The 24840-nt window shown below is 36.9% G+C and overlaps 1 protein-coding gene across 3 annotated transcripts in view; it reads left to right on the top strand.

The window, feature by feature from the left end:
* The first annotated feature begins 1327 nt into the window (after nucleotides 1–1327).
* LOC126379823 (uncharacterized) overlaps nucleotides 1328–24840 on the top strand; it is a 64618-nt gene continuing 41105 nt past the window's right edge. For all 3 annotated transcript variants that reach the window (XM_050028752.1, XM_050028750.1, XM_050028749.1), the window contains exons 1-4: nucleotides 1328–1415; nucleotides 17361–17433; nucleotides 18717–21994; nucleotides 22293–22326. In XM_050028752.1, the coding sequence (XP_049884709.1) occupies nucleotides 17416–17433; nucleotides 18717–21994; nucleotides 22293–22326 (3330 nt within the window). In that variant the 5' untranslated portion in view covers nucleotides 1328–1415; nucleotides 17361–17415. The remainder of the gene's footprint in view (nucleotides 1416–17360; nucleotides 17434–18716; nucleotides 21995–22292; nucleotides 22327–24840) is intronic.

Raw genomic sequence — 24840 nt, 5'->3', positions numbered from 1 at the left:
CGCTAAGTTTTTCCGATCATAATATTATACTCATATTCACATAAGTAAACAGATTTTGTTATGGAAAAATAAATATTTTTGAAAGCTTTTAGCTAGGTAGATGCTTAGTAAAACAAGGCAAAAGCAATGCTCTATTTTTCCCTAAAAAGTAGCATGGAGGGTACTACACCGACAAGAGCGTGGCTTTTAAATTAGTGATGATCTTCTTCTATCGTGTGGGTTGTGAGATGGAGTACTAACCTCATCAACCCTGGTGCCAGGATTAGGGATGATGTGAGGTGCTTAATCGTAGATAACTATCATTTTTTTTGACGTAACTTACTGTAGATTTGTCGCAGATGGCATTAACTACTTGGCCGGACAAATGGGGAGCGCTAAAGGCTCTCACCCGGTACAAAGTTTAAGACAACAGGCCTGAGGGTGCCCAGTTGGGCGCGAACGTCGGCGTTAGGCGTCGTCTGAGAGGAAAATTATTTGAAAGAATTAATCGACCCTAGCGGGTCGATAGCGATAAGCGCTGATCGAGGGAAATCGTCGACCACGCCGGCGGGGTCGATATCGGGGTGTTAACAATAATCAAATATCAATAACGTAATAGGTACAATTATAATTGCGTATGGCAAAAAACTGGGGGAGGCCTATGCCCAGCAGTGGGCGTCGTACGGCTGATGATGATGATGGCAAAAAACAAAAAATATCCTGCGTGGATCATAAATCAGGTTTAAGCTCCCTTAACCAAGTCTCTGCCGTATCCGTCACACAAAGCAAACGGTGTAGACTCAGGTAACCAGCTTATTCCAGTTGGATTGCAGTCGATTTGCAGTTTCGAAACTAAAACTGCATCCCTGGTTGTAGTTTTGGGCGGTTTGCAGTAATTGCAGTCCGCCTGTAATTCGTCCATTAGGTGAGAGACATCTTCTATATTTGCTCGGAAACATAATAACCGGGTTGGGTAAACTGTAAAGGGTTGGTTAGCAATATTTAGGTACAGATTTATATTTAACTACTCGTACAAAAATCGTATAATGGCTGAAACATATAATGATACTTACTTAGTATCATAATTTTTGTCATTTACGATTAGAAAAAAAAATATCCATACTCAATAATATCTTAAATACTCTTATATCTTACATAAAACAGTCCTTTATTACGCAGAAAGTCTAATTTAAGAGGCAATTCGCAGTAACTTTCCTAGAAAAAGTGTCAAACATACGTAAAGTAGGTAGGTACACTGCACTAGTTTACTCACTAGCCCACGGAAGCCCCAAATCGCGGGGAGATCACCAGTCTCCGTCTCGGCATCGTCTCTCCTTGTCTAAGACAGGTCGATCTCAAATCTCGGCAGCGCACGCGCCGCCCGCCCAGTCACCGGCCGCCCGCCTCGCAGCACGCCACGCACTACGTCACTACAGGTCAGTCCGATACAAAAACCCTTGTCACACATCTGCACACAATCACACCACAAAACATAACACCAAAAATACCAAATAGGCCTCCACAACCACGCAAAATGCATAACAAAATAAGTTACGCCCATTTTATTTCAAGAATGCGCTAAATCGACTCCGAGTAATTAAACAAAACGGCGTTTTCTGTAGCTTTTGCAGTTTTATAATGTACCTACCAACGATGTCGAACAGAAATAACTTCATTTATTTATTGTGTTATTTATCAAACAGGGAAATTCAGTTTTAGCCAAATTCTGCCCAGAGTGGATGTCGTAACGAAACAATGCGGTGTGTCATTTATTGTCTGTTGTAAATCTGCTCTGTGAATGTGTTTTTCTGTAAGTAAAGCTTTTCTTTCTGCTATACTTACTTAAACTTTTGATAGTATTAAATATTATCAATGTGCAAAGGACGCCTGTCTTTAAAGTGCTGTATTTTTAACCGTGATAGGTTTACTTACACAAAATGTTATGCATTATTATGGTCGTTGGTCTAACACGTCGTTCATCTTGAGATAGGTATACCTCGGACTACCCCATTTGACAATATATTCGTGGGCTTATTAATTTCATTTTATGTTTATCCTAACAAACAATGCATCAAACAATATTTACCTAAATTACTTTATTGCACAAAGATAAACAATAAATAGCACAAACACCTAAAGAGACAGAAGAAGTAGTACCTACGGCGTTCTTATTGTTTGATAAATATAAAAATTACACTCACAAAATACCTAAAAAATAAACGTTATCTAGTAATTATATTATCAAATAATAAAGGAGAATGGGCGAATCTGGTCCAAGAACCTCCACTGATGAGACTTATATGTAATGAAAGCTTATGCTTTCCCTATGATTCTGGCAAAGTCCTATCAGATTCTGTCCCGGGGTTCTTTTTTTACGGCCATGTTTGTCCTGGCTAAAAATGTGATAAAATACAGTGGGAGCTAAAATCGACTCAAGATTTGTTGCTGGATAACTAAATCTACATAAATAATTATGTATCATATTGTATATCATTTTAAAGAGGATCTTTTCCAGAATCCGAAACATAAAAAAAAACAAAAAAATCTTTTTGTAAGCGAATTATAGTCAATTTATATCTGCAGCGCCATTGTTTCTCGGTAGCTAAGTTCAAGTTTCATGCCTTTTACCCCTTCCAAAAGTATCTTACCGATTTTTTTTATATTGCTTCCGGAATTTGATCTGAGTGATAATAACAAGAAAAATAAATAAACACCTCTATATTTCTTGTTTCTCTCGTACTAAGCTGTATAGTTGTATTGCTGTTAGTGTTAAAGAGACACATATTTCGTCTCTTTCGCATAAGGCGATGTACTACATTTCCGTCCCGCCGCATTCTAATCATGTTACGTCTGTTGGATTATAATGACTAGTCTTTGAGTACGTTATCTTGCAATAGGTCCATAGCTTACGCAGCCTCCACTGTATTTTATCACATTTTTAGCCAGGACAAACATGGCCGTAAAAAAAAGAACCCCGGGACAGAATCTGATAGGACTTTGCCAGAATCATAGGGAAAGCATAAGCTTTCATTACATATAAGTCTCATCAGTGGAGGTTCTTGGACCAAGTTTCATACAAAAGTGCCCATTGTCATTTATCAAATAGGTAACATATATCAAATGTCGAACGCATTACATTTGAACTATTTTTGTGGTAACACTATTATACAAAAATAAACAATTGCCTAATTCAAAATTTGTAATGCTGAATTAAGCTACCCTATAAACAAATCTCATTGGAAAGGTGAATTGTTTGTTGTAAGGCTCACACGAGAAGAAAGTCTAAGTTTTATTCTCGTGCTTTTAAATCACTCACTGCCCTCAGCTAGCTATGCTCTTGATTCAATTCTAGACTAATTCGCTTGACTTAAACTCGGCACTCGAACGCAAAACTTAACCTACCTCTCTTCTTGAACAAATCACTATTCTTCGTGCTATCAAAAAACTGAGTATCGTTATGCTAATAGATCTACGAAGTGTAGGTAGGTATGTTTACGGACGTACCTTGTTTCAAAATACCTTTACATTTTTATCACTCTGTCACTATCGATTTTCTTAATCGTTTAAGAGTTGACTAACCCTCCAAACCAGAATGGACTAGGTAGGTAAGTTCATTAATTTCCGTTTTGAGTTGGTCGAATCATAACGCCTGTAAACATATTGGAATAAACACTAAACAGTGACTAAGAGCGCATGCGTTGCCAGAGAGTTGCGTCGGCGTTTTTCGTTACGAATCTACGTCGACCTTGTAGCCAATATACTTATTATTATTACAGTGTATCGAAACTTCTTACCTGCTCGCTGATGTTTGGCAAAATTAGCAAAACAATAAATCTGCAAATTGAAACGTTCACAATATATTTTAACGAAACAATCTCCGTACTCGCGCTTTGGTTTCTTTTTTAAACCACGCTACTTGAATACAGATAAGACAGACATAAACTAAATCGAAAGACCACACATGAAGAGGTAATTTGGAAGCTACTTGATAAACTTGGTCATCGTTGCAATCTAATGCGCTCACATTTTCTCGATAAAACACTAGTCAAAGGACAAAGTGGGCAGCAGTCTTGACAACATACGGTCACATTTGTAAACTGTAGAATGAGTGTTCCGTGAAAAGCTATACCTACCAGCTTTTATGCGTTTGAAATCGTTTACCTACCTACTAAATATAAATTATTGTACACAAACATGCCTCGTATCACGTTCCATTACTTCGCAGAAGCCTCTACTTAACCTAAAACAGATATTACTTAGGTACTCTTGTTGAGGTAGTTGCCGCTAAACTGTCATATTTTATGTATAGCTCAAAATCTTTATATTGAAAGTCTCATATGATCCCAATTATAAATGACCTGAACTTCAAACATTGTGCAACGCTTGTATGTCAGTTTATTTATCATCGACATATTGTTTATGGTCGACGATCGTCATTTTATTACCCTGCTCCTGTTTCTTGCAACCTTGCACACGATTTGCCTATCCAACATAAATAAACTTTAGGTGTAAGCAGATGATGAAACTATAAGTTCTTTTCGTACAGACATTTAGCTCTCTTACCAGACAACGATTCAGAAGACGATGCCGATGATGATGCATCGCCTTCAAATGGGCGCCCTGAGGTTACTTCCTCAGGCTTACGCCATTCCACTCGCACTGGACGAGTACTTAGACACCTCCAGAATTATGTGCTAGGCTGATTCATTAGGCGGCCGGGAAGAATCTCGTGAATTGTATACTTAGAATATCAACTACTTAGTTGCCCAGCGGGTAAAATTATAAAGATCTTTCTTATTTTATTTCAATGATTTGTTTTCCAGAAACACAACGTTGTCCATTGAAAATCTGAAGGTTACACTTATACATTTCTCATATTTAGTAACTCCACCGTAAACACTCCCGCCCAGGTTCGCACCCCGACGCCCTGAGACCCGGTTAGCGCCAAATTGTGCACCTTCAGGTCAGTTGTCTTACGTTTTGTACTGAGTGAGAGCCCTCAGAGCTCCCCATTTTCCGGCTAAATAGTAAATGTCATATGCGTGAAATCTACAATAAACGTCAAAAAAAAATATAATATACTTATCGAAAACATTTTTACATTACTTTCAAGTAACCGGCACAGATGATAATAATAATAAAAACACTTTATTGCCCACATATTTACAAAACATTTACAGGATAAACTTATTCTAAGGTGGGAAAAGGCGGCCTTATCGCTAAGAGCTATCTCTTCCAGACTACCTTCGGCAGAGGATATAGTACACTTGTACAGAGTGTAAAATAAAATAAGAGAAAAAAAAATAAAGTAATAGACACTTACCACACACACACACACACAGATGTGTCAAACATTTTTACAAATAAAATACTTAAGTAGATTAATTATGAAAATGCCTGTTGTATGTTTTTGTTTAAGCAACTTGGACAACATTGTTAAATAAAACAGACTGTCCATTGGCTCTCATAGAACGATAATAATAAACAAAACAGACATTAATTTAAACGTTATCTATTTTTACTCTCTTTATTATGAGCGAAGAAAGATGGACTCGGAGATTGTTAGAGTGACGCCCAAGAGCATTCACAAGACCGAGAGGAAGACCACCAATGAGATGGAAGAACGTCATTGTGCGGCACGCAGGATATGGCTGGATTGGCTGGATGTCGATAGCCCAAGATCGTCGGAAGTGGAAAAACATGGAAGAGGCCTACGTCCTAAATTGGATATGAATTTAGGCTGATATAGATAGATAGATTTTTACTCTCCTCCTGAACAGGTAGCATTTTTTTCTATAGGTACCTCCGAGTAGAGTGGTCTATATACCTATACATTTTTGCTTAGGTACTTGATGTTGTTGTTAGTAACAATTTATATTTTTTATCTTCGTAATCGTCAAAGCGAAATTACATATTAAGTAACTGGGCACCCTCAGGCCTGTTGTCTCAATTTTTATACCGGGTGAGAGTGTTCCAGCGGTCCCCATTTTGTTCAGTCAAGTAGTTACTTAATGCCCATTGAGGAAACAACAAGTCACGATAAAAAGTAAGTTATTATTAGGTATTTGTTGCGTCTTGTAGACTTGACATTACACCCCTCCCTCCCCTCTCTTGACCCTCCCTCTCGACACGAGTACAAGTTTTTATTTTTTATCGCGAATTTTTGTAACTTAATAACTACTTAGCCAGACAAATGGGAAGATAGTAAATTCGTATGAGTTAGGTATATTAGGTTCTGCGATACTCATTTATGATATCCGAAATGAATTTTACAATGCTGACACATCTTCAGCCTACAAATGCATTAACAATCAATATGAACCAAGGGCCGGATATAACATGCGGGGATATATAAAAATAATTTGTCAGCCAGGATATCCCATTGCACGACATGCAGCTGGGTATTTTTAGACGCGCGTGCGTCGCTGCGCGTGTCGACTGACTTGCGGACCAACTGCGAGATTTAAAGCTTGTGATTCTCCAACCACGACTTCATCGTACCAACTGTTCATTATTATACTGACTCTAGGTCCACTATATATAGGTAATTCTGACGAAAAACTTTACACTATGTACTCAATTATTTCTCCACGTGGAAAACGAAGTATCTTCTCTTCAAAGCGAACATTAGATTAGGAACTAGCAGAATGAAGAAAGAACTACAGAAGTTGCCAAACAGCGCATTTATAACTATTTTAACTCACTAATTACAGTTCTGTAAATATTTCATTTTCCACTAACTGAAAGTAAACACGTGTAATGTCCACGTCAGAGTGAACACAAGCAAAATATTCTCAATTAAAACCTTTTCAGTAAACAAGTAAATAGACCACTTGGGCATCAGGTCAAAGCTCTTAAAAGCACCTGTAATGTGATCTAATTTTAGTTCTTAACTTTTGGTTTTTTTCCTATACTACAGATGTAGATTTTCCACAAACCTTCTGTTAAAAATAGAGTGAAGGGTCATTGTAATACTAGAATGTTTTTGTTTTTCCATGTTTCTTTTTCAGTGGATGTTGCAACTAGGTCAAAACATTTGAGTACACACTCTTAATATCTATTTCTACTTCTTAATACTCGTTTTGTAGAGTTGAGACAATATTAAACTCTCTAACGCGTTGACATTGTGTCAAGAAGTGAAGTGTCTATAAGAGACCTACACAAAATAAATTATTTGCATATTTTGCATAGTAACATCGTGCGTGAGTATTCAGCCAAGACAATATAGACTAGAAGTAGAGTAGAATAGAATAGTAATATACTTTGGTTGTGGTCATAGGGGTCTATTGATAGTAACTCAGTAGAAAACAATTAATAACCCTTGAAAATCACAAACATTATTATGCATTGCAGTTTTGCAGTAGCTACGAGTAATTGAAACAAACGAGATATTATGAGCGACCCCGCATCTCATGGGTGTACCTTACATTCACATCTATTTCCCAGAATATATTTATATATTTTCCATTTGCTTCGATCCAGACACAATCCTTTTCCTTCTTCCACATTCATCAATCGTTTCATACACGCATTTACCATTTGGACTGGTGTCCAAACTGGTGTACTGGTGTAACGAGCTTAACTCTTGAAAATTCATATTCGTATGGACTGTGGAGTTGGCTGGCGGAGCTGGCTACCACTAGCCGCCCTCATTTCCGCGGAGGCAACAACCGACACTAAGTCTTTGACACTTCAACTACTGGGAGTAGGCCATTTATTTTCGTAATGTACTAACTACCTATACATCGGACGGAAATAAATCTACAGTTCCTATTGGGTTTGTTTTGTAAATCGAGACGAACTCAATCCTCGTGTGAGGTCACAACTAAACACGTTCATTGTCAGATTTTGTTTGTAATCTGCGGTTTCTGTTTTCTTTAAAGCCAAGGTTTTAACTAATCGACAGTTATTTATTCTAAAGACAAATATAATTATTGACGAGGTTCTAATTTCTGACAAATATGAACATTGCCATTGGAGACATTGTCAGATCACGCACTTACAATATGAATTGAAGTATCCAAGTCCTGTTGCATTAAAGAGTAGTCCATTTCGAAAGAAAAAGCTTTGTCAATAGACTGGTTGCTCAGCCTGGATTACTGAAGAGCTTGTAAAATAAATTATCTATCTACAATTATACTTATCTATAAATTATACTCTGCGATTTTAATGTAGTTTTACAAAGAGCGTGACGTGTTGTGTGTTGGCGCGAAATACGTTGTAAGGAAAGAAGGCATTACAAGAGTATGAAACATGGGAGGACAGCAACCAAAAATGTTGAAGAAATTCAACTTGAAAAAAATACTCTCCAAAACTCAACATAAAGGAATAAGAAAGGTGCCTATACGCTTAACCAAATGAAACCAGAATACTTATCCCATGAGGTGGAGACAATTTACCATCTGCACTGTCATAGAAGGACCTTTGATGTAACCAATCTGCCAAAACTAGAACTCATGAACTTTAATGGAGTCTTGAATTGGCCAGAGGTTTGGGACAAGTTCGAGTCTAATATCCATCTCTAGCTCCTCCGTGCTTCGGAAGGCACGTTAAACCGATGGTTCCGGCTGCATTAGCAGTCGTTAATAACCACCAATCCGCACTGGGCCCGCGTGGTGGTTTAAGGCCCGATCTCCCTATCCATCCATAGGAAAGACCCGTGCCCCAGATGTGGGGACGTTAATGGGCTGGTGATGATCCATAAACAACGCATGAGTAAAGCTGAAAATCTTTTCTCGTCTTTTGAAGTTAATGCCTTCGATACCCTGAGGAACTAAAATCACCAATAATAGTTATGATGTGCCTATAAACATTCTTAAAAACAGATTCGGATACAAAAGCCTTGTGGTCGATGCCCACTACAAAGCACTGTCAAGACTACCACAATCGTCGAACTACTCCTTGTAGAAAATTATAAACGCGAAAGAGATGATTCTAAGTGGGTAGTACAGAAGCTCTATATTTAAAGTTTCAAATGAAGAGCTGCTTCAGAACTGGTTAGTTCTGAAGAAAAGGCTATTCACGATGGGCATAATATACACCATTAGCGGCGTAAACCAGAATGTGCTTTCTGTACAGTAAAGACTGTTAGGGAATAAAACATTTATGATCGGAAGAAAGCACTGAAGCAGAAATGCTTTAGATATTTCAAGCTTGGAGACTCTGACATTACCACCACAGTCAAAGCATTCATAACAGAGTCATGTTCCATAAGAATCATGAAACAACAAAGACAATGGGAACAGTCTATTTTTAACCATTATTCAAAAATAAGGACATTAGTTCCAGTTCTATTATATTAATAATGGTAACACATTTTTACATAATATGATGGTACAGTAATATATTAGATGGTACTTACTTAAGTATTATTATTATAAATGCCAGCACAACATGCACAAATAATTTGTTTGAAAACAGTTTTTAAATCGGAAATCGTTTAGATAATTATTATCGTTAGGTATTAAATGTGGACTAATATCAAAATAGTCCATTTCAATTTAAAACAATAAATTATTACTTAAAGTTTTCTTTATACTACGACAAGTAACTTACTTAACTTACTTTTATTCGGTTGTACATGTTGAGAAGTTGCAGGAGGTTTAGGCGGATGAGATGTTCGACAAAAAAATATATTTATAAGTAAATAAAGAAGACCGGCATACTGTTCTAAAATTTGAGTTTGACTGAGTTTGTTGAAGAAGATATATTATTATTTGTAGACCAAGTCATATGATCGGGTATGATAGATAATTTACTTGGCTATGTTTATAAGTCTAAATATAAGAGAAAGCGTTGTAATCTTTTGATATACAATCGTTTTTTTAAAACATGTCAAGTAGACGGTCTTCCAATGCAGTGTGAGGCAAGTCCGTCCACAAAAGAAAAAACGCATTATTAGTAAGAAATCGTAGGCCTAGACGTATGAAAATACTTTCAGGCGGTGAACCAACAATGCCAATTTGATACGTACTTTACCGATTTATGAATAAGGCTTTCATTACACAGATAATTATTATTTTTATAAAACAAGGCAAGACCGGCATGTCTTTGGTGACAGTGGTTGTAAACATTTCGTCATATTGTTTACCCGACTGCGGTGAAGCAAAAGGAGGGTTATGCGCTATGTATGTATGTATGTATACACGTTTGTTCCCTCCTAACCTCTAAAGCACCCCTAAAGCACTTATCAGAGTTAAACAAATGAGGTGTCACTAAAAAGCGTCTTTATGGTCTGGTGGTAGACTATGTGACGTACATATTACTTAATATATTAGGTATAAGTCAGTTAGATTTATAATGTGAACACACACAAACACAAAATATTAACAGAATGGAGCACAAAATACTATCTCACTAGTCTTGCATAAAATACGCTCTGCTGTAATAGTTGACAATATCTGGATTGAGGCAAGATCGGCATATGACGGACTTCCCTCTCTTAATGTAGACGGTCTTCCCAACTATTAGTTTTTCTAATTTAAAATTTCACACGGGTATAAAATCTAAATAAAAGCTATATTCTTGCATTATGTTTAACGAATACATTAATGGATCATTAAATAACCTAAGTGATCAGAAAATCTTCTGAAAATCCTCCGATTTGCCACTTTTTTTTATCAAAAATTCTGAAGCGCGAAATGGTAAAAAAAATTGCAGGACCGATATGGTCCAAACTAATCATACGTAAACGCTCCTATTACCGCCAGGTTAAGCTATGCTCTGATTACCTCCCAGAAATTAAGTACTTCTGTATTTGCTAGTGCAGCTTATTTATTTTATTTGTATTGTTATGATTGTCTTCTGCTAAATACATCAAGAATTTTTAATTTTGAGTAAATATTTTGGATAAAAAATAAATTTATGTCTGAAAACCCACTTGTCTCTATTACCGCCACATGAAATGCGGTTTCTTTCTATTACCGCCTTTGCTGCATCGAATACCGCCAACCAGATATCTAACCTAGTTATTCAGGTACATAAAATACTTTATTTAAAAAAAAGGTCGTTTTAATACCGTATTTTTACCACTGTTAATGTAGTTAATAGATACATAGATTGGGAAGGCACTGTCTCTCAAAATACAGGTTCACCTAGTTAGAAAGACAGCGTTCCAACAAAAACTGTAAACGAACTGTTTACAATAAACTTTATTTTAATGATATTTTTTTATTAAATGAATTATGACTTAAACTATAGAAAAATCTTTTGGTATCTTAGATTTATACACTTCTCATCAAAAAAATCGAAACACTTCCGTTTTCATTGTTTCTGTCCGAATTTAACACAAAAAAGAATTCATACGATGAAAAAAAAATACATAAATGTATAGCTGGCAGTTTGGCCATTACAGTAATAAGCGAAAATTCTAAATTCAAAATTAGAATTTCATTTGTTTATCTTATAAACGAAATGAATCACTGTTTTGAGACAAATGTGTGTTTAGGGTTGGAGTACATTTAGCGTTTAAAAACTAAAAATTGGCGCCTATCCTTAAACTTTTTGTTTTTTATTTCAATACTGTGACTTTGGGACGTCTGAAAAAAGGTTTTTTTTCTAAAACGTATGGATACTTCGCCCACAGAAGCCGCCCAAGTTGTGGCATTGCTGGATTCTGGCCTTAGTCAGCGTGTTGTGGCTGCAAGACTGCATCTAAGCCTGTCATCTGTTCATAGAGTCTATAAACGTTATCGGGAGACTGGTTTGTTCACGCGCCGTTCAGGATCTGGCAGGAATCGGGTCACTTCTGAGCGAGATGATCGATTTATTGTAACAACTTCTTTAAGAAATCGACGCCTTAACGCTTTTCAACTGCAGCAGCGGCTTTGTGTTGTACGAAGGGTGGCTGTAAGTGACTCTACAACTAGAAGAAGGTTGAAGGATCGTGGACTGGTACCGCATAAGCCAGCAAATGGGCCGAAATTAACTGCAGACCATCGAAGAGCGCGCCTTAACTTTGCACGTGAGCACCTAAATTGGTCATACCTACAGTGGAGCAAAGTTCTCTTTTCTGATGAGTGTAAAATTATGCTGTATGGTAACGACGGAAGGAACAAGGTCTACAGAAGAGACGGAGAACGCTATGCACAATGTTGCATTGAAGAAAAGGTCAGCTATGGTGGCGGTTCGTGGACGGTTTGGGGAGGAATCAGCGCCGACGGTAAGACAGAGCTTGCTTTCGTGTCTGGGCCACGTCTGCCTGCACTAAACTGTCATCGGTACGTCGAAGAGTGTCTCGAGCCTCATGTGATGCCCTATGCACATTTTATTGGCAACGGCTTCATATTCATGCACGACAATGCTAGGGCTCACACCGCGGGCGTCGTACGAGATTATCTTAACGAAGTCGATATCTCTATTATGGAATGGCCAGCAAGAAGCCCGGACATGAATCCCATTGAACATCTGTGGGATGAATTAAAGAGACGAATTCGAGCAAGAGATCCTGCCCCAGAAACACTTAGCCAGCTGCAAGATGCAATCCAAGAGGAATGGGACAATATACCACAGCATGTGATCGTGACTCTCATCCGATCGATGAAGAACCGTATGGAAGCAGTAATTAGAGCTCGGGGAGGGAATACAAGTTATTAAATAAACGTTTTTTAGCTTTTTTTTTTCATTTACGTGTGTTGTTTTATCCATTTCCTTTATACTCCATACGGAATAAAAATGACTCATTTAACAAAATACGAAACCTATGAAAAATTCATTTAAATTTAGAACATTAACATTAAGATTTGATAAGCTCATATTACTCACTATTAAACGACATTTAACATTTATTCCTAAATGTACACATTTTTCTGATAATCCTGACAAAACGTAAACTTGCAAGGTGTTTCGATTTTTTTGATGAGAAGTGTATATATAATCGACGTTTGTCCCTGTCCATCCGTCTGTCTCTGTCTATCCGTCTGTCTCTGTCTGTCCTTCTGTCTCTGTCTATCCGTCTGTCTCTGTCCGTCCGTCTGGCTCTGTCCTTCCGTCTGTCTCTGTCCGTCCATCCGTCTCTGTCCGTCCGTCTATCTCTGTCCGTCCGTCTGTCTCTGTCCGTCCGTCTGTCTCTGTCCGTCTGTCTCTATCTGTCCGTCCGTCTCTGTCAGTCCGTCCTTCTCTGTCTGCACCGTACCGTACCTAATAATAGAATAAATGAACGTTCCCAGAACAATTGCCATTCGTTCTTGAATAATGCATCACCCTGTATATAAATTATAAGAAGAAATCTATGGTGGCGGTAATAGAAACATGTATGTTATTTCTGTGTTTCAATTTCCGCCACATAAAAATTAGCCTTGAGAAAACAAATAAATATTCAAAATGAGAGCTACGTATATAATAACCAGTTTCAAAGCATATTTTAATGAATATATGCATATTTAAATTAGAAATCCATAATTACTTCAACTACTTGTTCATACATTTCTTAAAAAAATATATTAACTTATATGCAGCACAGGATACTTGAATTCCACCAAATGTGTGGCGTTAATAGATTTTAATATAGTTCATGAACCATACTACAAAATGAGATGATAACATTATGAATGATTGGGCATGTTACCTTAAATAACTAAAAAATACAAATATCATACAAACATCGATCGCCGCCATAGGTGGCGGTAATAGTAACCAAACTGCAAATGTATGCTTCCATCACCGCCACATTTTAAAACTCAAATTAATCATTTAAAACTAACACAAATGTCAAATATAGCATGCTTTCTCACTTCTTAAACGTATTAAGAAGTAGTCACAATTACTAAAATGAAGAAAAATAATGTATCATGGGATACAAAACCTTAAGAAAAAAATGTTGTATGCTTATGCATTTCAGTAGTGGCTTGTATGGAGCGTATTGCTTGCGCGGACACTGCACACTTACAGACCAATCACAAATTAGACTGTTGTTGCCCACGCTCAGGGATATGTTTGTTTCATGGTCAATTAATACATGTATCTTTTGACATTTGAATCAAATTTCTATCTCAGACACAATTCAAAATATCCGCAATTTAAAAAAGGTGGCGGTAAACGGTGTCGATTTTTGGGTGGCGTTAATAGGAGCGTTTACCTTAGCGTCATCCACGGTTTTTAGTTCGGACTGGCTCTTTAGGGAGTGTTTTATCGACAGAGACGTAAGGCGCTAGTTATTCAAATTTAGAAGTTATTGGCAATAGACGGTCTTTTAGCCCAGACGGTCTTCACCACATTGACCTTACATATACAAATTGATGATTCAAAGTGTACTTAACTATGTTACCTACCTTCTGAATAAAGATATTTTTGAGTTTGAGTTTACTCAGAAGCAATACATAAAGATAGTTTGGAATATATTGTTGCGCTCACAGAACAGTTTCTCTTTGATTGTGCTAGACACGAAGTCTGTAAGGGGTGACAGAAATAGCGACTGTTCCCATCTCCACAGTGAATGATTATGTAATTATTGGGAACAAAGCCGGTGCAAACATATTGGGGAGTCAACAGCATGCACATTAGAAGATGTTACTTACATACAAATATACAATGGAGAACTGCATAATAGTTAACGACCATTACCTACAACAATACAAAAAAGCGGCCAAGTGCGAGTCGGACTCGCCCATGAAGGGTTCCGTAACAGCAAGTAACATAATATAAAAGTTATTTTATAGTTCGTAGTAACTACACATATTCATCACAGAATACACATATTTATCATGTTTCAACAGTATAGCTATTATAGTTTCGGAGAAAAGTGGCTGTGACATACGGACGGACGGATGGACGGACAGAACGGACAGACATTACGAATCTAAAAGGGTTCCGTTTTTTGCCATTAGGCTACGGAACCCTAAAAACGCAGTTGAACCCCGTAGGTATCACTTGCGCTTAATAAAAGCTCGGGGGGTTTTAAACGACTACAGAATGTACCACTTAAAAAAATACAACTTGAATACTTACTGATATATGTATTTTGAGCTAATCAGTACAAATATGCATAGCTTCTTCCAATGCATCTCTGAGCAGGAAATATTCAAGTATAAACCTATCTTTAAGATAAATGTTCATTACACCGAAGGACTCTATATCTCTCGCGACACGAACGTCTTTGTTCTGACTTGATTTACATTGGTATGTCTCTATCTCTGAATAGGTAATTAACCTTTATCTTTATTTTATTAAATACCCAGCTGAAGACTTGGCGACTAGGCTTCGTTTCGCTTGTTTATTGAGCTACTTATGGGTATGTTTATTTTTTTCAAGCTACCATAAGACAAAATATTTAAGATATTATAATATCATCATGTGCACTTTCAGGACGTAGGACTACGCACAGAAAATAACTCTGTAGCGCCATGTATCTAACCTCATGAAAGCGAAAAAATTCTAAATCAAATCATTTTTATTTAAGTACTTACTAAAAATGTGTCGTGTGTAGATTTATTTAGAGGCAAAAAATACATTTGTGCGGCTTTAAAAAGTAGAACATATTTCAGGTACGAAATAAATGTTCAATCACTGTAACACTATGTCAGTGTGATTTATCTATACAACACTAGACATAAAATACAAACCAAAATAATTAGAGCTCTCTGCGATTCACAGTTATGCCCCAGAGTATACGGTTGAATTTGTAGTAATGGACCAATGAAAAAGTTTCTATCTATCTCTTGTCCATTGACTCGATCGATATAGGTCAATCCGGAAACTCTAGCGATTCTATTTTCAACATTTAAAAAGTTGTTCGTTGCAACTGGTGTGGAAATAGATACAGCCAAAACTCTGTTTTACAAATTCCTATTCAAGTTCGCCAATTTAGCTACGAGTTAAATAAAATAAGACGCTTATTAAATGCCCAAACTTAGCTTTGCATCTTTGATAAAACAGTAAATGCACATACAGTCAATGCTTAGGGAAAAAAAATATCAAAAACAAGCTCAAAAGGTACTCGTGTTTTAAATTCTCTACGTCATTCTAACGAATTAGGAACAATTATAATTTCCGTGTCTGTCAACTACTTTGTATTAACGTAAGTGTAACCTAGAAAACTTCCAACACTTCCGATATTTAAGTAGGTAGGTAGTACAAAATTCTGCTAGTATGTATTTTCTTGCCAACTTTATTTTAGTTTTAACTACTCAGACCATTGATCCATTGACATTGCTCATCTGTGTGATATTAACTTATGTGAACACATAAACATAGCCTCACGAGTTTATTCCCAATTAGGGTCGACAGAAGTACCTATAGCCATCGCATAATAAACTAAGTACCCGCGTTTCACTGAGCTTTTGTTAGACAAACGTGATAGGTGTTGAGTCGTATCCACGCCTTCTCTAATGGTCGACAGTCAAATTTGTTTGTGATTGAAAATGAGAAATTGCCCATAAAAATAAATACTCATTCGTACAAGTATGGAGCCAGGGATCGATCTCTCCCCGTTTATGACTACAGAGACTTATGTAGAAGTTTCACACATAACATCGCGCCTGTATCCCCAAAGGGGTGGGTATTTATGTATTGTATGTACACCCAATCCTCGCCTGCTATGTTTAAATACCATATAATGTAAAAGACACATACACTTAAAACCGCAACAATAAAGTATGTTAGTAAGTATGTACAAATTAATAATTATAATTCTTTTTTTATTTGTTGTGTGGATCGTAGGTTGTCTAGATAGCAGTATGACTATAGTAAAATGACCACATCGCAAAATGACGCGTTTGGAATACGTGCTTAGATCTTGCTTGCTAGAGCTAAGGCTAGACAGTGATGAAAAGTAGTCAGACGTCGCGTGCCACGCTCATATCTCTCGCCAAACCCAACATCATATTCTTGAAATATTAAAGCTGAATAACTATGTCTATAATTAAAACCTTTGCTTATTTCATCAAGATGACTCAAGTTGTCTGCACACATATATTTTACCAACAGACATACACATAAACATTGATGTACGTATATGTTACTATTCAGTAAGTCTATTGGGAAGGAAATTCCTAGTAGTTCAACTGCTGATAAGACTACTGGGAATATCTGCTGCACTGCTGGGTACGCTGAAGTACGAAGTGTTTGAAAATTCAAGCACGACTTTATGTTCTTAGATTGTTTAGTATTCGTAATGTATTATATGTCCAATATTCATAATAATTATGTATGTAAATATATAGAAACTAACACTCGACTCTGATGAATTTTTGATCAAAAACTGCATAATAATATTTCAATAAGTTACCCTCTTATATCTTACCAGAAATATAAAATTTTGTTATCATTTATTTTATTTAATGTACTTAAACTTTGTAAAAATCAATATAAATGACCGTTACAAATATGATATCTACTTACTTATCTATAACATTTGTTAATATCTATTTAATTCTTAATATTTCCAGGTTTTGGAGAAAAGGAAATTCGATCCGACTCATGGACACGAGTTGATTTAGCAAGATGTCATTTAGAAATTACGTAAGTAATTATTTGACTATTTACTTTCTTTGTACAACAGTCCCATAATATGCTTTTCTCTTCTTATCGTCAACTTATTGAATACTTACAACTTATTTTCTATTATACGAAGATGATGCTTTTCGTAAGTAAGGACGCGTCTAAATAGAGTTAACAGTGTAGAAGTAACATTTATTTCACTGCTTGATGGAATGACATGCAACAGCTAAATTGAGTCACTAAACGAAAAAAGGCGGATCTCTAATTATGGCCATCATCATCTCCCTAGCATTGCCCCGTTTTTCACAGGGTCCGCTAACCTAACCTGAAGATTTGACAGGACCGGTATTTTACAGAAACTGCCTGTCAAACCTTCCAACTCGCGAATGGAAAACCAACCCAATACATAATTAAAGCACATAATAACGGGTTCTTACCGCGTTTATTGTGATAATAACCGCGTAAACTTAAAACAATACATACATGTTGCACATACCCCCGAAAATGCATTTCACGGGAATGTAGGTTTCCTCACGATGTTTTCCTTCACCACTGGACACGTGATAATCATTTATAATCAAACATGAATTCGAAAACAAATTCAACATAAGGAGGTAAGTTGGTTTAGGCCTGTGCTGGATTCGAATCTGCGGCCTAAAAGTGAGAGGCAAGCGTTCTACCAACTGGGCTACCACGGCTCTAGTAGAGCCGTAATTATGGCCATGATAACATTAAATATAACTCATATTAGGTGACAAGATAGTCGCCGTTGCTCTAAGTGCAGTCATAAAACGAGCGTTAAATTCCTTCGCTTAGACACTATTAATCAGTCTATCCAGCACTTAAATATCACGAACAGCGAAGGGCTCAATAAAATCCCTCCCCGTATGTTATCTCCATCGTACGCGCATTCCCTTGCTATTTATAAAGCGGTGAAAGGCCAGCTTCATGTGTGATAGAGTTGAATGAAGAATATGCATTTTATGACTCGGGGAATAGATAAATCCACGCGCATTAAATTTATTATAATATATATATATATATATATATATATATATATATATATATATATATATATATATATATATATACATATATATATATATATATTCCAGCACACATCGACCTTTAGAATATTTACTTGAAATGCAAAATTATGTACTTTCACACTTTATACTATGTTGTGACTATAATATAGCTGAGTTGAGGCTAAATAGCCTCAGTTTAGTAAACTGATGAAGCATTAATAAAAGTAGGTCTATAAAAATAAAGAGATTAATCACGTGGCATTTTTGAACTTTCAGTATGACTCGTCATCGTATGGCCGGAGTCGAGACGTCGGGAGGAGCGCTGCGAGCGCCTCCTCCGACCGCCCAACCAGCGTCACCGCTAAATACACCAGCATCACTCCCTCCTACAAGTCATCTAGTATACCTGTCCTAAGCCCTGACCGGACAAAAGATGAGTCTTCCATTTCCGCTATCGCCAACAGATACGCTAATTACGGAAAAGCCGATAAATCTACCAATAAGTACGAAAAAAAGGATTACGATAAATCAACTACCACTTCTAAATACGATAAAAAAGAATACGACAAACCAATCTCGAAATTTGAAAAGAAGGATTACATCGATAAATCGCTCTCGAAATATGATAAGAAGAATTACGCTGACAAAACCGCTTCTAAATATGAAAAGAAAGACTATAGTAAACTAACTTTACCGTCTCCATTAACTACCAGCAGGAGCAGGGATGTGAGTCCAATATCAACATCTTCGAAATACAGTATCACTCGATCTTCCAGGCACGCAAGTCCTGAACGAAGAACTACAAAAAACTTCAAAGATAAAAGTAGAGATTCCAGTCCCCCAGATCGTGAAAAAGACATTCCAAACAAGACTGATAAGTCTACAGGTTATAACAGCCTGTCGAGCTACAAATTGTACCCCCGAACTTCAAATTATAATCGACCTGCTTCGAGAGCAGAAGTTAAGCCTGAAATAACCGTGAATAGATATTCCATAACTAATCGTTTATCGTCAAATTATTTGAGAAGCCCACCAACTGTTAGTAGAACATCGGTATCTCCCATAAATCATACTGATTCTATAAAAAATACAAAAAATTCCGACATAGAGAAATCGATTTCACCTATAGCATCGCGATCATCTGTTCCAACCACAGATGAGAGGAATGAATCACAAAAAGAAAACAGCAACGAAATTACAGATAATGGGTCCGATAATGCAGTTGAAGAATACGAAACTGTTACTGTGGTGACACGTCACACGTCACCAACCCCACCAGGCTCTTCTGCATATGTTAGAAGTAGAAGAGCTGATATGGCAAAAACAGTCGAAAAAAGTATGACAAGACTCAAACATAGACCACAAATGATAGATAAGGAGATACAGTCAGACAGACTAGATGATCCTACGCGATCCAGCAGATTTGGTAGTACTGCTAGAGCTAGTTCCACAAACTGGTCATATTACACACCAAATTCAACTTCATACACAGGATATGCAGGAAGATATTCTACTCAATATTCGTCCTTGCGCGAAAATACAAATAATTCTTGTAGTGATAGGAGCAGTCGAAGTCATAGTAATGAACGTTTGTCTAAAGAAGCCATGGCTTCCCATTCCCATACAGACAGTAGTAAAGAAGTAGAAAAGCCTATGACTCCTCTTAACAATATACCCGAATCAAATCAAGAAATAATTGCGACTTACGATCAGGATCAAGACGACGACACTTCTGAAATTATTATAAACGTCAATCTTAAATTAAAAAAGGCTAACAATCCATTAGTGACAGCCTCAGCTGAACTAGTGTCCCCAGAAATAACAATTAACAACAGTAATCTGCCGCCACAAGCACCGAAACCAGAAGGAGCAGCAAAATCTAAAAAGGTCAAGACACGGAAATCTAGCACGGATTCAACCTCAGACTCAGGGTCAAAGAAAAAAGTTATAAAACGAAGAAGCAAATCAGTCAGCTCTACTGAGTCAGATCAGGGCAGCGATGGAAAAGACTCAAATTCACCGCCTAAAATAGCTGCGATAAACTCATCAAATAGTAATCTACAAAATGGCCACGTGAAATTGAAACATTCCAAATCTAGGGAAAGCAAAAGCCCTGAGTCAGTTAGCACACTATCTACGCAATCTTCAATAAGCGAAGATGATACGGTATCAAAGTCAAAAACTAACGATGCCCGTACTTCAGCCGATGAAATGTCCATACCAACGGATAGATCAGGTAAACAATCTTCCCCTGTGCTATCTCAGAAAAACGATGGTACTGAAGAAGCAAAGTCATTTTTAATAAGAGCTTTAGCACCTGTTACGAATCTGTTCAAAATAAGACATCAGGATTCCAGTGAAAATAGAAGTTGGCCAGAGAATACCACCTCGGAATCTACTGGCAAAGATGTATCCAACCTCGTAACAGAAAGCGATAGATCCAGTAAAAGTAAAAATAACACGAATAACATAATTGCATCGAATGATGATAACTTAGTAAAGCTGAAGGGTATAAGGCATATTGAATCTGGTGAACGAGCTTGGTGGGTAGAATCAACATCTGACAAACCATCTAATTTTCAAAACGGTGATACTAAGTCACTTTCGGAAAAGAACATACCTAAAAAAATCAGACATATTGAGTCTGGTGAAAGAGCTTGGTGGTTAGACCCAACTACCGAAAACCAAAATGAAAATATTACACAACAAACTAACCTTTCAGATAGTACAGATCCCAGTAAAGCACTTAAAAAATGTAAATTTGTAGAGGAAGAGAAGCCATGGTGGCTGGACAGCTCTGCAAATATCCCAGAAGGTGTTGAAAGATTAACTCCACCAAGAAAATCTTCTAGTGAGAGCGATAAGAGTGAAAAATTTAACTTCTTTAAAGTTCGGCATATAGAATCAGGAGAGCAAAAAGATTGGTGGCTTACAAGTAATGAAAATTCTTCCAACAGTAAACTTGATGGTCCAAACAACCTTAGCCACTCCGGTTCAGATCAAAAAAGTTTTCCTCTAAGACGTATTCGACATGTCGAGTCGGGAGAGAGACCTTGGTGGTTATCAAGCAACAAGAACATTCCAGAAGGTATAGAGAAACTACCAACTCCTCCACCTCAACCTGATAGTGACAGTTCAGACTCCGAAGAAGTCCAAGTGTACGTGCCGCCCAGTCAGATTCCACCTTTCCCGTTACATTTACCAGACGATGAGCCTCTTGGCGCCAGGAGGAGTCCTGAGGGCCTAGAAACTCCAAAAGAAAGTAAGGAATATCGAGACCTTTCACCACCTTACGAGAACAGTCGTCAATATAAACGAAAAAACTCAAATTTTTACCAAAAAGGAGTAGAAAAGTATATATCCCGATACACGGACATCGACGATATACTGGGCACATCAGGTCAGATTTACAGTCCATTCATGGACTCGATACTAGCTAGAAGAACGGGTCAAACGTCCTTTGATGATGACGAGTGTGAGGAAATAGACCCGACGCAAGTTCGAATACACGACAGCACTGCACAGATGCCAGTCATAAAGAAACTACGTGGCAGGTACGATATTTCACTTGTTACAAAAACTCTAATAAATATGAGCACTTACGTAGCTAATGTAGGGCATTACGTCTACATGTTCTGTTCCTTAGTTGGACAGCTTTTTGTGTGGTCGTACACAAATGCTCCCCAAGTATGGACGCACACGCTCGAATAATACGTGCTTTGAAGTTGAAACTTTCACGAAACCACTATTATAAGTTTACCGTTTGAGTGCCTGTTGCAACACTTTCCATGCTTGACATGACAGATAAAAGTAAAATGTTATTCCTTAAATATCGTTTTCTTTTTATTTCAGAGGAGAGGTCGTTGACTACCGTGAGCAAAATCAGGTGAGTGTCACAAATACATTATTATGCGAGACATGTCATTATACATATTTATACGACGAATTCGGGAATGCCATTAACACTAGCTGTTGGCTGTGTATTTGTCACAGTACATATTTTTCAGCATTTCAAACTGATGAGAACAAAATAATGATTTACAAAACCATCAACTAAATTGATGCGCTAATAATAACAACAGTCGAACAAAAAATACCCTGGACGATATTCACGAACTTAAAACGTTGATCAAAGAACTTTTATTAATAACTTATCAATGGTGCTAATTCCTGTAAATACCATCTAATTTTATTTTAGGTTATATCTGTCATTTTCTTATCCGCCGAAAAGGAAAGGGACGGGTAATCGACAAGCATAAAATTTATGGAACACACGTCAATTTTAAGCACAAATCTAAAACAACCGTCTAAAAATTCGCCCGGGTTATTCATTTATTTACTCATTCTTCCTAAAATTAAGAGCTGTCAATCATCCGTCCCTTTCCTTTTCGGCGGATAAGAAAATGACAGGTATAACTTAAAGTAAAATTAAGAGATGTCTGCAGGAATCGGGGCCAATATATCTCTAAGTGGGTATTTATTTATAATATAAGTACCTATTTCCAAACAAAAAAATACAAAATTAAAATGTATGCAAATATACTTAATACTAAAATAACTGTGCTTTTATATTCTAAAAACCTTATCATCAAGTGATATTCGACAGCCTGCATAAATATTGAGATATTTTAAGTATTTAGGGAAGTTGTTAGATGTATTTAATAGAAGTCATTACTATCAAATACAAACAAAAAATATGTAATGTTGGTAATGTGTCCAATACTCTTGCGCAGTCCGGTGTAAGGCTTCGGCGCGGGAGCAGTGAACTGAAGAGTGCACTGTCTGTATCCTTGAATCGACTCCCTCTGAGAATACAGAGCAAGATAGAGATGGCAATACATCGCGCGTTGCTCACATTTTCAACCAGTGACGTCATGGCCAAAGAGTCAAAAGATACGACAAGATCACAATAGATAAAATCAGCTGATAATGGTAGAGATCGCTTTCGACACGCATCTTCCCTACTCTATTGAAAAGATTACTTAAATTGAGCAACCCAAAGAAAAAGTGATCGTACTACTTCACAAAACTGAATTTTAGTATGAAAAATAAGCTCCTCAGATACATTGCTATGTAATATGCATACCTCAGACTCGCAACTATACATAAAAAATAAAGAGTCAGCTAACATAGAAACAGCATTTCAAAAATTAAACCTAGTTGTAAATTAAAAGGCTTCTTAGTTTCACCTAACAACTACGATGCTTTTGTTCATCTTTGCGAAGGCTTAAAGTTATTCGCTTTTTATCTCTTTCTTCCGTTGGACGACGTGATACAGTGTTCTTATCGAGACTACCCGGCCATGTTCGGTGGTCGCGGTGTTCTAGTCGAGTTTGAGCCACAGCTGACTTTTGTTTATGGGCGTACTTTACCGCCGTGAAAATTGTACCTGAGGCGGCTCCGCTTGCAACAGGCAGCCGGTCTGGCTCTTCAGTAATACTTATGCCGCTGATAGAGTAAGTCCTGGTGCACTCAGGTGTGCGCCGCGGACCCAGTCACCCAAAAAGTTTGAAAACAATGGAGTGATTTTTGTGATTTATAAACTGTGTTCTGATCTCAATGAGGTAGCAACGATTTGACTTCAAATATTGTTTTCATGCAACGCAAAGCCGGTATTTTAATTTTCTTTTTGATAAACGAGCTTACTGACTGGCAGACTGAGGGTAAAATAAACTTTTTTATTTCTTAATATTTAATACGATTCGTAATTCTATTTGCGTGAGGTTATTTACATTGCACCTGCTGTTTTATTTGTACCTCTAATGATAGAGTTCTCTGGATGAGAGGAATGGATGGAAGAGTGAATAGGCATGAGCCTATTCACGTTGGCAGAGACCTTGATTTTTAATATTTAACTGCAAAAGCTTCGATTGATCTAATTAGCTCCGCGAATTCCTGCTTCGTATAAAATAAAATGGTTGTTTAAAATTATAGTAAGAGAAATAAAGAAACATTATCATGTGCGATCTGCACACCTGCTATAACCTGTTCGAGCCGGGAGGGTTTTAAATAAACAAAACAAAGCGAACCCATTTACAGAGTCAGTGCAAAACATAAGTAGTAGGTAAGAAGTAGGTACTTATTGATTTACAGCATACAAATATTTTAAAAAAGGTTCATTTAATATTAGTTAGCTTCTAATTGTAGGGCATAATAGTAAATCATTTTTTATGAAAAAGTATATTTTATACAAACCTAAATAAGTAAGAACAATTTTAGGTAATCATCAATCGAAATATTTTTTACATTCAATTTTATTTTGTAAGTACTATTATAATATACCTACTTATAATACCAATTCATAATAACTTGTCATATACATTGTTAGATGGTTACCTAACCAGCCATTTTCTAAGTATTTCTAAGTCTACAATTCAAAAATGTCGGTTGGGTATTATCA

The sequence above is a fragment of the Pectinophora gossypiella genome, chromosome Z (assembly GCF_024362695.1).
Source record: "Pectinophora gossypiella chromosome Z, ilPecGoss1.1, whole genome shotgun sequence".
NCBI classification, from domain to species: domain Eukaryota; kingdom Metazoa; phylum Arthropoda; class Insecta; order Lepidoptera; family Gelechiidae; genus Pectinophora; species Pectinophora gossypiella.
This window is presented reverse-complemented; position numbering and strand designations above follow the sequence as displayed.